Source organism: Herpailurus yagouaroundi, unplaced genomic scaffold, assembly GCF_014898765.1.
Source record: "Herpailurus yagouaroundi ecotype Mexico unplaced genomic scaffold, PumYag 213, whole genome shotgun sequence".
Classification (NCBI taxonomy): domain Eukaryota; kingdom Metazoa; phylum Chordata; class Mammalia; order Carnivora; family Felidae; genus Herpailurus; species Herpailurus yagouaroundi.
The window spans coordinates 5115561-5129883 of NW_024412444.1; the positions used below are offsets into that span (position 1 = coordinate 5115561).

At 43.7% G+C, this 14323-nt stretch overlaps 1 protein-coding gene across 3 annotated transcripts in view; it reads right to left on the bottom strand.

Moving 5' to 3' along the window:
* The window catches only part of ATXN7 (ataxin 7), a 92941-nt gene that overhangs the window by 13555 nt on the left and 65063 nt on the right, over positions 1-14323 (bottom strand). For all 3 annotated transcript variants that reach the window (XM_040454540.1, XM_040454539.1, XM_040454541.1), the window contains 4 exons: positions 8005-8257; positions 6065-6324; positions 5505-5587; positions 286-551 (listed from right to left, as the gene is read on the bottom strand). In XM_040454540.1, the coding sequence (XP_040310474.1) occupies positions 286-551; positions 5505-5587; positions 6065-6324; positions 8005-8257 (862 nt within the window). The remainder of the gene's footprint in view (positions 1-285; positions 552-5504; positions 5588-6064; positions 6325-8004; positions 8258-14323) is intronic.

Genomic DNA, 14323 nt, shown 5'->3' on the forward strand with positions numbered 1-14323 from the left:
GCGGTCAGCACCCGCTTTTGGGCCCTGCTCAGGGGGGTTAAGAATAGACACCTGACACTGATCACTCTTGCTTCGTGCTGCTTGCATTTGGCCCAGAAGAGCCCTGGTTGGAAGTTACTGATGAACTCGACAATTTTTTTTCCCTCAAAACCCAATTAGAAAAATCTCTCATCTTCTTAGAGTGAGCCTGATGTACAGTCCTCGATCTCATAACTGCACTGGGGGTTCACAGTGTCTGCCAGTCTGTTCTTTAAAGGAAGGATAGAGCTGGAGGGTTTGACTTACCTTGGAAGACTGGGGGTGTGAGGTTTAGGTTTACTAGCTACGAAAGGCTTTGATTCAGAAGGAATCACTCCGTGAGAGTTTTGGTGTGGCTCCTGTGGAGGTCTAGGAGGGGCGGGATGCGGGTCCCTGAGAGGCTGCGTTGGTTGCTGACAGTCCGGATGGCGAATCGATTCCTTTTCCCTGGTTTTGTTTTTGTGCTCGGCTAATAACACATCAAATCGTTTTCTTCTACCCTGGACAGCCCTCCGCTGAGTTAAGGAATGTGTCTACAGACCAAAAAAATAGAAAAACTGAGGAATCTCAGTAATAATTTTTTCTCTATCATATATCCAAAAACACCATTCCCAATTAAAAACAACAACAACAACAACAACAAAACAACAAAACAAGAAATCTGGACCAACAGCATAAATGCTGTTCACCATCTGGTAAGCTAAAAATCATAGGACGGTGACCTTTTTTCTTTAGCTAGAGTAGAAGCACATATTTGGTGAGGCTATTTCCACAGAAGAAAAAAGGAATGTTAGTTGTGCCACCGGGTATATAAGTGAATGGCAAACAGTAGAAACGAACAGGTGACATTGCCATTGTAACAGTTTACTTATTGGGGCTCTTACCAGCTCAAATAGAAAAATCCTTTTCTGGGCCATTTACATTTTAAATATTAAAAGGGAAGAAATGCTTATGCCCTAAAAAAATGTACTGGCTCAGTCAGTAGAGCATGTGACTCTTGATTGTGGAGTTGTGAGTTCAAGCCCCATGTTGCCCATAGAGCTTACTTTAAAAAAAAAAAAAAAAAAAAAAGTGTCCTTTTCCAGTAACAACTAGAAAGTAAAAATTAGACAAGTGTTTCTCTCTATTCCAGGGAAAATGCCATGTCAAGAGAAAATGGCTCAAAGCATCTTGCAAGCAGGGAAGCATCCTGCTTTGGTTGAGGAAGCCTGGGGAGACATAGAGACTACAAAGCCACGAGGAGAAAGGCTGTGAACACGAAGGGGCAATGAAGCAGAGTGAATCCCTATAAACAGACACTCACTATGGAAATCAAGAAGATGGACAGGCAGCACTTCTACAGCTAAGACATCCATTTCAGAACTGGGAGATGGGCACATCAAGGAAAAGAAAAGTCATGCCAACAGGGTAACTAACATAACCCCCTGCTTGAGGCTCATAAACCAAATGCATTTGATAATTCCTGTTTTTGTTCGTTTGCCTTTTCAGGCTCCCTTGGGACTACCACTATTCCTAGAAGAAGATAAAATCAAGTTAACCTGACTATTCCTTACTGCTGGGGTCTTACGTCTGTCAAAAATGTAAGTAGACAGTGACCCCAAATCACATACCGTAAATACAAGTTAATTCATCTATAGATTTCCTTCACTCTTTTATGTTACAAAAGTAACACAAATTGTACTCTGTGTGTGTTTATGGTCCTACACATTATACAAATGTATTGCTGCTCTATAAGCTTTTATGTTTGATATAATTTAGGGGTTGGAGGGGAATTAGGCTTTAACTGTCCTTCTGCAATTCAGTAACAACCTACCTCCTGACTGGACACAGTGAACAGGAGGTCTGCTCAAAATTTAACCTGGCAGACATAGTTACATCAGTGACTTTAGTTTCTTTTTAAACTTTCACTTTACTTCCTTTAATATGTAATATATCCATAAGAAAGTAACCTAAATGAAGATAAGGAACTTTGTTTTGTTCAGTGCTGTACTAGCTACCTACTAGTGCTCTGGGCACTCAGTAAATGCTTCAGACAAGAAGTATATAAAAATAATGGCCCTCTAATATGTGTTGAATGAATGAATGAACATATAACATCACTGGTCCACCTGCCTATCTCTCTGGACAGATGTCGAAGCATCTGTCTCTGAACGTCCCTTAGCACTTAACATAGCAAAGTCAAGCCAAGAAAGGAGGCAGAGGTGACCAATATTTTCCCAGCTTGGTTTGAAGACTAAATCGGAAGGATTTCCACTGAGCCCCTCACTCCTATCAGAACTCTTCAGGGCTACCCAAGTACCACACAGCCACGACTGGGTACGTAACGGGGTCCTCTATTCCTCGTGGCTCACTGCCACCCACTCCTTTCATACAAAGTGCCTCTTCCTCTTGCTCTTCAACCTCCTGGCTGGCCTTTCAGGTCCTAACGTGTCTGTTCTGCCCCATCACAGAATATTTACACATGCTGCTTAATGGGCTTCTAACAACCCTCTTCACCCAGATAAATCATGTTCGTTTCAGCCCAGCTCTGCTACGGCAAAGGACACTTCCCTGGCTCAGTCCCCCTACTGATGGCTGTCATAACACAGGCCTCCTTCCTTTTTATTACTCAGCAGTGGTCACTTCACACATACATGAGTGATCACGAAGTGAACCTCCATCTCGTTCACTAGACTGTAAGCCCCTCAAGGCTAGGGACGGTGTCTGGATTCTGTTAAAGCCTGTGTCCACTGAGACCCAGAATGAGGCCTGTGCTCAAGATATATGCAATAGAACTTTCTACAATGACTGAATGGGCAAGAATACCAGAGCTAGAATCTATTTGTATGGAAGACAGAGAGGACAGGACACAGGACATCAGACAGACAAGGAAGCGAGATGACAGGGAGCGTGGCAGGCAGACAGGAGGGAACGAGTGACAGGGGCAGGCAGCACCAAGTCCCCTGACACTGAAGAGGAAGGACTACATTGTCGGTCTGAGGCAGGAGAGACCTGGGCAGCATGGTGGGAGACACTCAGCAGAGGCACTCAGGCATGGGCAGCCCTCCACAGCTTAACAGGTTCAGGCCAAAACAGAGGCAGGGAAAGGAAGAATCAGGGACAAACAGAACACAGGAGGAAAGGAAGGGCAACCTGCACAAGGCCAGGCCTGCCAGTTCTATGCCAAACTCACGACACACCAGGGCTGCAGATACATGCTCACACAGAGACGACACCCGAAACAGAACACAGGGAGAGCACACACGACTTGAAAAGGAAGATAGGAGAACACCGCAGGATCCACATGAAGCCTGTTTACCCGTCAATAAAGGTTCGGGAGGAAGGCTGGTCAGTCTTGCACATTATGTATTGATAAAGCTTTTGGCTCACCAGCATGCCCCACCAGAGCTGACTGAAGGAAGGCATCGTGGATAAACTAAGCATCCTTCATTGGCCTCAGGCACCCTAATATCGGGAAACCCATGTACTGAGAGCCAGGCAGGCGGGAAGACGGCCGAGAGCAGTTGGCAAGCTGTGATCGTAGCGTGGCACGGGGCTGAGGCCCGCCCTCACAAACTCCCTCAGGGGCAGCTACACTGGGGCATCTAGTTCCACAGAGCTCGAGCGGTTACCTTCAAACAAGAGACCACTACAGGTGCTCAATAAATATAAAAGCAATCTGTCCTGAGATAGGCGTTTTTAGCCTAGAGATTCAAGGGTGGGAGGTTTGGGGTAAGATATCTGTGAACCCTGAGACGGAATGCCAATTTCAGAACATATATGTGTGTGTATTTTCTCCTTGGGGAACGTGCTCTGTAATTTTTTTTAATTAGATATTTAAAGGAGCTCTTAGCCAGCGCCTTTCTTCTAAAGATTCAGAACCACTGTTGTAAGATAAAATCTACACGCTAAAATTAAATTTGACATTTAAACTAAAATAAGAACCACTTAGGGGCACCTGGATGGCTCGGTTGGTTGGGCCTCTGACTTTTGCTCAGGTCATGATCTCGCGGTCCATGAGTTCAAGCCCCGAATCGGGCTCTGAGCTGACAGCTCAGAGCCTGGAGCCTGTTTCGGATTCTGTGTCTCCCTCCCTCTTTCTCTCTGCCCCTCCCCTGCTCATGCGCACTCGCCCGCTCTCTCTCAAAAATAAATATTTAAAAAAAAATTTTTTTTAAATAAGAACTACCTGGAAACAACATTTCTGGGGCACTCAGTCTGTTCAGTGTCTGACTTTGGCTCAGGTCACCATCTCTCAGGTCGTGAGTTCAAGCCCCACATCAGACTGTCTGCTATCCGCACAGAGCCCACTTTGGATCCTCTGTCCCCCTCCCACTCTGCCTCTGCCGTGTCTCGCTCTCTCTAAACAAACATTAAACAAAAACAAGGAACAACACTTCCACTTTCTGAAGATTTTAACATTCCTCCGTTAGGGGGTGGAATGGGGCCTGAAGTCCTTCGTCCAAACATAATCTTCGGTAAGATTTAAAATAATACACCAAAAATTTTATTAATTTTTAGAAAACACAATTTTTTACAGTTTTCACCCCCTCCATCAAACAAGGGTTTTCAAGTTACTTTAAAGCACTGATTCTCAATAGTTTTTGGACTCTTCTGAAGGATAGCTGGGGATACTCTCCAGAGAAACATATGTAAGCATATGTGCTCATTCATGCAGGGGTTCCACTGAAGCCACCCCATTTCAACTCTTATTTTGCAGCAAATATACCACCTTATTAGCATACTGGCATTTTAAAGGAAAACTCAGGACAGAAAGGAGGATGGTAACATTTTCGTAGCTTATACGTAAGTTAGATTGTATGTTACACAGTACTTTTTTGGAACTGGAAAAATAAGTATCTCAAAATCAGATTATTTTAAAGTGGCTCTTTAAAATTTAAGAGCCACCGATTACACAAGCATTTTTATTTAATGTTTGTTTTTGAGAGAGAGAGACAGAGCGTGAGCAAGCGAGATACAGAGAGAGGGAAACAGAATCCGAAGCAGATTCCAGGCCCCAAGCCGTCAGCGCAAAGCTCGACGCTGGGCTCGAACTCAAGAACGATTGAGATCATGACCTGAGCTGAAGTCGGACACTTAACTGACTGAGCCACCCAGGCGCCCCTGCACGAGCATTTTAAGAGTATTCACACATACACCAAGGACATTTCTGGACTTATTTTCAATCCATACAATTTAAACCACAGTAAAGGGTAGGCTCTCATTTTAAATCTCTCTGAAGAAATACTTTCAGTCTTCGAAAATAACAGACTGATTAGGAAACAACACTATTCCCCTGGAGAGGACACTGGAAGCAAAACGTCTCTTACGGTGGCAGTTTGTAACAAAAGGCTCCACGTTTCCTGAACGCGAGGCGTTCTTCGTCCCTTCATTTACAATACCCACAACGCTCCACGGATCAGATCCCCTCTTGGGGCAATGCCATCGATCCCAGCTCCTTGCACTCACTCACCAGTGTGCCCAGCCCTGTCGAGGAGCCCACCTACCTTGCATGTCAAAGACCGGGTGCAGGGCTTCTTGGTGTCGAGATCAATGACCCCACAGTGTATGTCAGGATCAAACTCTCTTTCTGCCAAAAGCACACAGACATTACAATGGGCTCATCGATGGGCTCATCCTTCATTAGTTTTGACAACAGTAGAACGATTCTCAAAACAGGCAAATTCTAACTTGAATAAAATCTACGACATCATCAATAAATATAAAATAGACAACGTGCGAGTGCTGCCAAGCCGCAGCAAGAGACGCCACAAAGAGCGCGGGGGACTACTGCCATCGCTTGACAGGAAAGGAAGTGTGCGTGTCAGCGTTCCTGCCGCGCTCCATTCAGAAAGACACCGCTCGAAAGCTATTTTTACATCACCCACAGACACGTGTACTTTAAAAGCAAGAGTGAAGAGCAAAGGCAGAGCACCTAAGGAACTTCCACGTAAAGCTGAAGCTGACCAGTTTTGAAAAAGCGGACCTGCAGACAGCAGTCCATTTGCTCCCTCGTGAATACCCAATTATATACAGAGAAACACGGAGAGAAAAAATGTGAAGTTACCTGATAATCTCTTATTCAAAAATTTCCTGTTACTGGAATTATCTTCAGACTTTTTTTCCAGAGCGGATGGTGCAGGAAGCCCTTTGCCATTCAGAATCTGTCCAGGTGAAGGCAAGGTTGGCTTTGGTATCGAGGGGCAGTTAAGGCCAGGCTTGACTGAGGAACTCACAGTAGCAGGACAGGTCGGCCCCACCGTAGATTTCAGTAGTGTGCCATCCATCTTCGGATGAATCTTCTCCACTTTGACAGAGGGCGTCATGCTGTCACAGGGGGAAGCGGAACATCAGCACCCAAGTGCGCCAGCAGCCCTAGGTGAATGGTGAGCTAGAGGGCTGAAGTCAGAGCCCGGATCTACCCACGCCCTGCACAGGGCTAGGCTCCCAAAGGCGACTTCTGAAAATGTGTCAGGACTACCCAGAAAACTCAGTACGATTCACGTTCATTCAAACTAGAAGCCCTTCTGGTGAGGCAAAAAAACTCCAGCGGACCATCGGATTGACGTGGTCTTTCATCATCCAGGACAATCTTACGCATGAGTCCACAGGGGAACTAAGCCTGATACCCAACTCAATTCCTGTAAGACGCAAAACGGGAAAGGGTCTAAAAGGACCAGAGACTATCTGTAAAACCTTTAGAGAATATCTTCAGAGAATTATCATTTTAAAGAAAGGATCCATCAAAACAAATCAAACTGAGTGAACAGGGGCAAGAATAACTGGAGTTAGATAGTATGTCCAAGAAATGTCACTAAAGACATACATGAATTCAAATGAGCCTAACCAGATCTCTGAGAAGAGGCTCTCTGCCCATCAGTGAGGGACACCAATGTTTAGTTATGTAATGTGTCACTGAAGTGATAATTCTCTAGTCTCTGAAAAAAGCTTCTATAATAAGAGTTCAGAATATAAGTGTCTGGCACACAGCTGGTGAGCACTGAATACCTGTGCCACTAATAAAGAATTAATTTTTCTGGGAATCTTACTGACACTAGCATTTGGATGGCAAATGCTGGTATGGAGCTACCAGTTGGCCTGGTCCCCCTCTTAAACCCAGCTCCAAATAAAGAAGATTCAGATTGATGAGGTTTTCTAAACTTTGTTCAGTAGAGTCCGTGCTCAAACAGCTGTTAAGCTGGCGAGTGACTTACACATAGCACTGGCATTTTCTTTGGCTTTTGGAAAGGTCCAGGAACGAAAGCCAAGCTTGCTGTACTTGTACTTCTGACAAATGGGGGGGGGGGGGGGGGGGGAGGGGATGGGAGGAAGGCATTGTTTCCCTGTCTGCTTTGCAGGCTCCAGAAAATCCCAGAACAGCATCTACGAATCACCTCACTTTTTTATTCCTACCGTTATCAATGGCAGCAGCAGAAGCACCAGCATCCATTCATTTACTGTCTCCTATGGGTCAGACATGACGCCAGGCACTTGAGACTGCTGTATTAATTCTACTTCTCCCAATAACCGCACACTGACTGTTACTCTCCAACTGTGAGAGCAACGGGGCCTTGTTCAAAGCCCTGCAGTTAGAAAGTGATAGAAGGGGCGTGTGAACCCAGGCCTGTCTGCCTGCAGAGTTTGGCTAAAGCTCCTCGACCGCATTACGTGTCCTTCATCCTTATCTGCAAAATGGGCATAACAACCAGACCTGTTTCATAAGGTTGTTGTGATAATGAAATGACAGCCCACAAAAAGAGCCAAGTTTCCACAGCTGGCGCACAAGAAAGAGCCAATCAACAAGTACCACTGACCTTATTACTGCTGTTGCTGTTTTGTGAAGTCTCCCAAAATACGACAGGGAAACAAAAGGAAACAACATACACTTGACTTTCCCCAAAACAGGAACAGAATCCCCACATGATTCACAACAGTTTCAGGTGCTACTGGTGTGCACAGTTCCACAACAGGCAGGGAAGCTCGAAGAACCCTCTGGGCCATACTCACATTCTACCATGGGGGGCTCTACTTTGCTGAATGGGATGCATTGGCCTGGTGTTCCCCCTGAGGTGCAATTTCTCTTTGGGTGATTTCAGCAACTTGGAACTTAATGAGGATGCGCCTAGAACACCTCCACTGGAAGAACGGTTGCTTCCACTTCCGCTGCCTCCTTTGCTTTTGGACAGAGAAGGGAAGAAGGGAAATACTGAAGTGGGAGGAGCGGCCCAAGAAGGCTTGCTGGACGAGCTGTGTCTTCTTTCTGAAAAGAAAAACAGGAGAAAAGAAAAAAAAAAAAAAAAAAGACACTGTGTTTCAGGCAAGTCTCCAATGGAATCCTGGAAGAGTCCCCTGAAATCAACACATTTAGGTTCAAATATGCGTCACTAAGTGAAAATATATTTCACTCAGCAGCTTTCAGAAACGGCTTATCTAGGCCTCACAGACTTATTTAGGATTCTAGGAACTGGTCCTTCTGCTTCGGAAACATCTCAGCATAAAGCGGTTTATCATACGCAGATAGCCATTAGGAAATTAAAGAGCCATTCTAAACCTGAGAATATTTGGTTTTGTATACTAGAAATGAACCTCACTCGCTCCAACAAGGAGTCAGAGAGGCAAATTATTCGTTCATCCATGCAGCTATACGAACTGACACCACACCGATTCCTTCCTTCCTTTCTAGCATAGCATCTTTCCAATTTTTTGAATCGCAAATGTCAAAAAACGAGTTGTACCTTAATTTTTTTTCTGTCCCTACCCACTAGCATGTGACGCCAAATAAGAATGTTTCTAGGGTTATTTTATCATCCTCTGAACCTGTGCTGAAATTTTCCAGTGAATCACTTTACTCCCTCTTTTGTAATAATCTCACTTGGGTACAGATGGCATAGCTCTGGTTCACACTGCTAAGATGCCAAAGGCAGAAGACAAAAATACCATGAGGAGCTACGCTGGTTTTTTAAACCCGGAAGTAATTCATAGTTAAGTACAGACTACACAGGTTTACCTGAAAATAAGTCTACCCACTGGAGAATCAGGTTTTCTGGTCATAAAGCAATCCATACTAAATAAATTGAGAGCTGCTGAGGAATGGCACTATCGGAAACAAGTCAATTATTTAGGAACTTTATCTACTTCAGTACCTTGTGATGACTGCCTTCGATTAAACTTGTGATTTAAAATGACATGTGGCAAAATAAATAAATTAAATTAAATTAAAATGACACATGGCTTGGCTTTAAGTTTTAAAATGTACATGATCCAACATTTACTTACCACTTCACAGAAGCTATATGAATATTTAAAAAATTAAGCAAACTGGAATCAGTGACTATCAGCACTGCACAAACGGTTTATTTCTAAAATCTTTTTTTTTTTTTAAACCAGTCCTGAGGCTCTCTGGGAAGCTGAGATGACTTACTCCCAGAAGGCCATTAGTTAAACAATGCTTTATGAGGTATCTAAGAACCTTCCGCAACAGGACAAAATTATAATGCTGATCTACAGACAAAATTCCAATTGTCCAACCAGACCGCACAAAGGCCACAAGCAAGTTAGGATGGCTAAAATGATAGTGATTTTTTTTTTAGGTTTATGTATTTATTTTGCCAGAGGGAGTGCAAGCGGGGGAAGAGCAGAGAGAGGTGAGAAACAGAATCCCAAGAAAGCTCTGGATTGTAAGCGAGGAGCCCAATGCAGGGCTCAAACCCATGAACCATAAGATCACGACCTGAACTGAAATCAAGAGTCAGACAGTCAACTAACTGAGCCACCCAGGCACCCCTAAATTGACAGTGATTTTAAGCGCCTGTTGCTTTTGCGTGTGTGTGTGTGTGTTTGTTTGTTTTTTTTTTACTCTGATGAAAGCTGTGTGCATGGAAAGGAAAACTAAAATAACTTAAGTTTAGTAACTTTCCAAATTTGGTATCTGAGGTTTTGTTTCTTTTTCTTCTTTTCTAATTTAGTTTCTCTCCCCTCTGTGATCCCCAAACACTATCTGAATATCCTTCCAAAGCACCAGCACTTGTCAGGCAGGACCGTAAAAATCTGTTTCCAGTTCTGCCGCCTTCCTTGGATGGTGAAACTTCCTGTCTGGGTCATCTCTGCCTCTGTGAGACCTGGCATGGAGCAGACCTTCACTTAACATGTGCACCATCGGTGCAGCTTGTCTTGTGAGGAGGAGTGATTTCAAACAGCCGTGGACCAGTAGTTCTCAACCCTGGCTACACAGTGGCATAACCTATGAGCTTAAAAAATACTGATGCCTGAGTCCCACCCAGAGAGATTCTGATTTAACTGGTTTGGGGTGTGGTCTGGGTATGCAGGCTCTTATAAGTGCCCCTGTGTGATTCCACTGTGCAGTCAAGGTTGAGAGCAGCCTTATACTAGGCTAATGCTCCAGAACCATTAGCCACGGCTGAGTAAGTTAACACTTGTAGGGCAATGAGAACACTGCCTGGCACATGGTGCTTTCTATCAGGGTCTATTAAATAAAGTTCACTGCTGCTACCTGTCCTCAACTACTGCTTTCCGGACTTCCATCAACTGCAAATTATTTCCATCATTCTTACCAAAGCCACATAAAATAGTATTTTTTACTTAACATCTTTATTTAAATTATCAGCTCTACTGTTCTCTCCTCCTCCTCAGCCATTAACCAGTCTCTCTCTGGGGGCATCACTGGTATTTTGGACAGAACAATTCTTGTATAGGATTTCAGGATGATCAGAGGTCCTGTCCCCTGCCCCTTAACCAGCAGTGGTGCCCTTCTGCCAGGGGCAGCCTGAACCTACCCTCCAATCCATTCTCATATCACCCAATGTGACGCAGGGTACTACCCTCAACTGGGAACTATTTCTCCAAACAACAGTATCTATGAAATAGTAGGTCTGATGAGCTTGTTATGTACTTTTTCTATATACATTCAAATAAATATTAAAATATTCCTCCATGGTCACCCACAGAAATCATCCTGTCTCTCACGGAGGACAAGTGTGTGCTGCAGGAAGAATAATACCATGTTTGTGGTATGAACAGGGAGAAAACTCCCAACTAAAACTTACTTTTATGAAGTACACCCCTTTCACTATTCTCTGGGGATCAGAATTCTCAAGCAAGTGTCTTAGAGTAAATGTGATTTTAAAGTATTTGAAAAGTATTTTCTCTTGATATCAAGTGATATAAATAAGATTCTCAATCTAATGAAATACAGTTTTGCTCGTAAAGCTTATTTTCAGAAAGTAAATCTATTCTGAAGCCACTGATATACTGAGGCACAATTTGAACATAATGAAATACTGCATCTGCTTTCACAAGATTTCATCTGCAAAAAGTACTGCGCCAATGCAGAAAATGACACCTGGCTGCACCCAGTCACATGGGCATACACAAAACACACCCCTCCCCCCAAGCACCCAACATGCATCCCAGTTCACCGTGCATGTGAGGAGCCACGCCCACCCACAACTGGTGCTACAACTTTCCCTTGATCTCAGATAACCTCCGTCCACTACTTCAGAGTAACTCACAGGCTGCAGCTCTTCCAACACCTGCTTCCAGAAGCAAATGTCGGTTCGTTTTCTAGTATTCACCTATTTTTAACCATTTAATCCATGGAAAACTGTGCTACTGTTTCTGTCAGGTTCCTATCTTTTTTGTGTGAGTCACTAATGAAGTTTTGAGTGCTGTGCCCGTAACCCCATTCCCCTAATGAGTCTCATGTGGATTCTATTACACAATGTTGCACAGTGCAGTAATTTCTTAGGAATGTGTGCTGTAGGACAGCAGAACTTTCTTCAAGTCTGTCCTTTTAATTCTCTATTCCCATTATAGTCCATTCCCGCCATTTTCTTCAGCTGATGCTTGTTTTCTAGTCTATTAACACTTGTTTTGGGGATTTTGCACTAGAAAAATCAAGGATCAAAGCTTTCTAGCATTAAAAATCAGCTGGTGTATCGATTACATTTATATTTTCTACTTCAGTAATAAAAGACATTTAAAAACTAAGAATGGCTATTACATGAATTTCTTTCATTCATTAAAACTTGAAACAGACTTGCGTGTGTGTGTGTGTGTGTTGCACACGCACGTGTGTGCTCGTGTGTATTAACGGATTCTGGCTGAAAAGTGCCAGCTCAAATCCTTGTCATGCTGCTGAATAAAGTTGTTCCTTCACATCATGGTCTGGTAACTTATTCTCTGGAAAGGGCGGCATCTGGCTTACTCTCTGAGAGAAAGCAAAGAGGAAAAAACATTTAATTACAGCTCAGTTGGAATCTCCCCATCCTTTCACTGTGGGCCTTTATTTTTCATAATATTTTAAACTGGGCTTCCAGCTTAAAAAAAAAAAAAAGTGTTCCTAGATCAAAAGAGAAATGGGCAAGTTATGGGTAGGGTTAGGGACCTTTTATTAAGTGGGAAAACTGGTGGCCAGGCGCTAAGCATAACTGCAGTGTGGCTTGGTGAGGAGTCCAAGTTGAGTTTTCAAAGCACTCCTCTCTACAGGGTCTGGCACCAGCTCAGAGAAGGCACACTCTGTTGTCCCTGGATGAGAGGGGTACTTTGAATGGCTCTAGCAAAGGGAGAGATAGTTAGGCAGCCCAAAAGACAGACAGTACAGACAGGGAAAGAGCACAGAGAGGCAGACATGGGTGAGTGTGTGTGTTGTTGGGGGGGAGGGGGAAGGGGCGCTGGGGGTTTGGAGTAAACAGGGCAGACAGACGTGAAGAAAGAGGTAGAGGTGAAAGGTGGAAGAGAGGGAGAGAAAAAGAGACTGTGTGAAGTGTGTAAGAGATGGATGCATCGGACTTTCTTCCCCCTTGTGGCTTGAACATGGGATAGCACTGAAGGGAGCAGCAGGGTATCAGGGAGGGTAAGGTAGAGGATAGCTGTCTTTATGTCTTCCAAAATGGAAAGCAACCAAGAATACTGAGCTTGCAATCTGGGATTCACGCTGAGGTTTAAAAATATACATATGTACGTGTTGATACCCAGGTACAAACCAAAAAGGAGTTCAAAGCAAATAATTAGATCTCCTTAAGTCATAAATAAATATTGCTTTGAAAATAACGAAAAATAATTCAGATGCACAAGTGTAAAAGTTAGGGCACAAACCTAAAAAGCTGTCAAAGCAAATTTTAACTTCAAACAATTCATTCTTGAAAAAAATCTACAAGGAAATACATCAAATTTTAAGCGGTTATCCCTGGGATTAGGGGGTGTGTGTGTGTGTGTGTGTGTGTATACTTTTTTTTTTTTTTTTTTTGAGAGAGAGAGAAAGCGCAAGCAGGGGAGGGGCAGAGAGAGAGTCCCAAGCAGGCTCCACGAGGGGCTTAATCTCATGACCCTGAGATATGACCTGAGCCAAAATCAAGAGCTGGACACTTAACCGACTGAGCCACCAAGGTGCCCTGGGTCTGTTTTTAAAAACTTCTGTATGTTGGGGTGCCTGGGTGGCTCAGTCAGTTGAGTGTTCAACTTCAGCTCAGGTCATGATCTCATGGTTTGTGAGTTCGAGCCCCGCATTAGGCTCTGGGTTGATAGCTGGGAGCCTGGAGCCTGCTTTGGATTCTGTGTCTCCCTCTCTCTCTCTGCCCCTTCCCTGCTTGTGCTCTCTCTTTCTCTCAAAAGTAAATAAACATAAAAAAAAATAAAAAAAAAAAACTTCTGTATGTTAATTTTTCTATAATGAATATGATTTACTTGATTATACTTTAAAAGGGGGGAAATTTTCATTTGGTGTTCTAGCCTCAATTTCACACATGCCAAGATAAAGGCGTATTATCATTTGTGAGCACAGAATCAATCTATTCCATTCTCAATGGTTATCAGGTAAGAGCAGGCAAGAGCATCTCATAGCAATTAAGACCACTTCACAAACTTGTTTTTGCTCAGGGCTCTTTTCACTAATGTTTTATATTTCAAACAACTGACTGGTTAGAAGTCTCACCTTCAACAACATTAACAACAGCTGTCACTGTCTATTGGGCATAAACCATGTGTCAGGCACCACAATGTGTAACTTACAGACGTTATCTCATTCAGTTTTGACCATCCTTCTACAAAGCAGATACTGTTATGATCCCCTCTTCGATATGAGCAAGCTAAGGCTTTAAAGGACTCATGTTGGTTGCCCAACACCACCCAGTTAGTTAAAAGGCATAGCTGGGATGCAATCCCAGGCAGGCTGACTCTCGTACCCAGGCTGGGCCACACTATATTCCACCTATCCTTGTGTGGTGTTATTAGCAAGCCATAATACATGGTCCAAAGGCAGGCAGAAGGGAAAGGGAAAGGGAAAGGGAAAGGGAAAGGGAAAGGGAAAGGG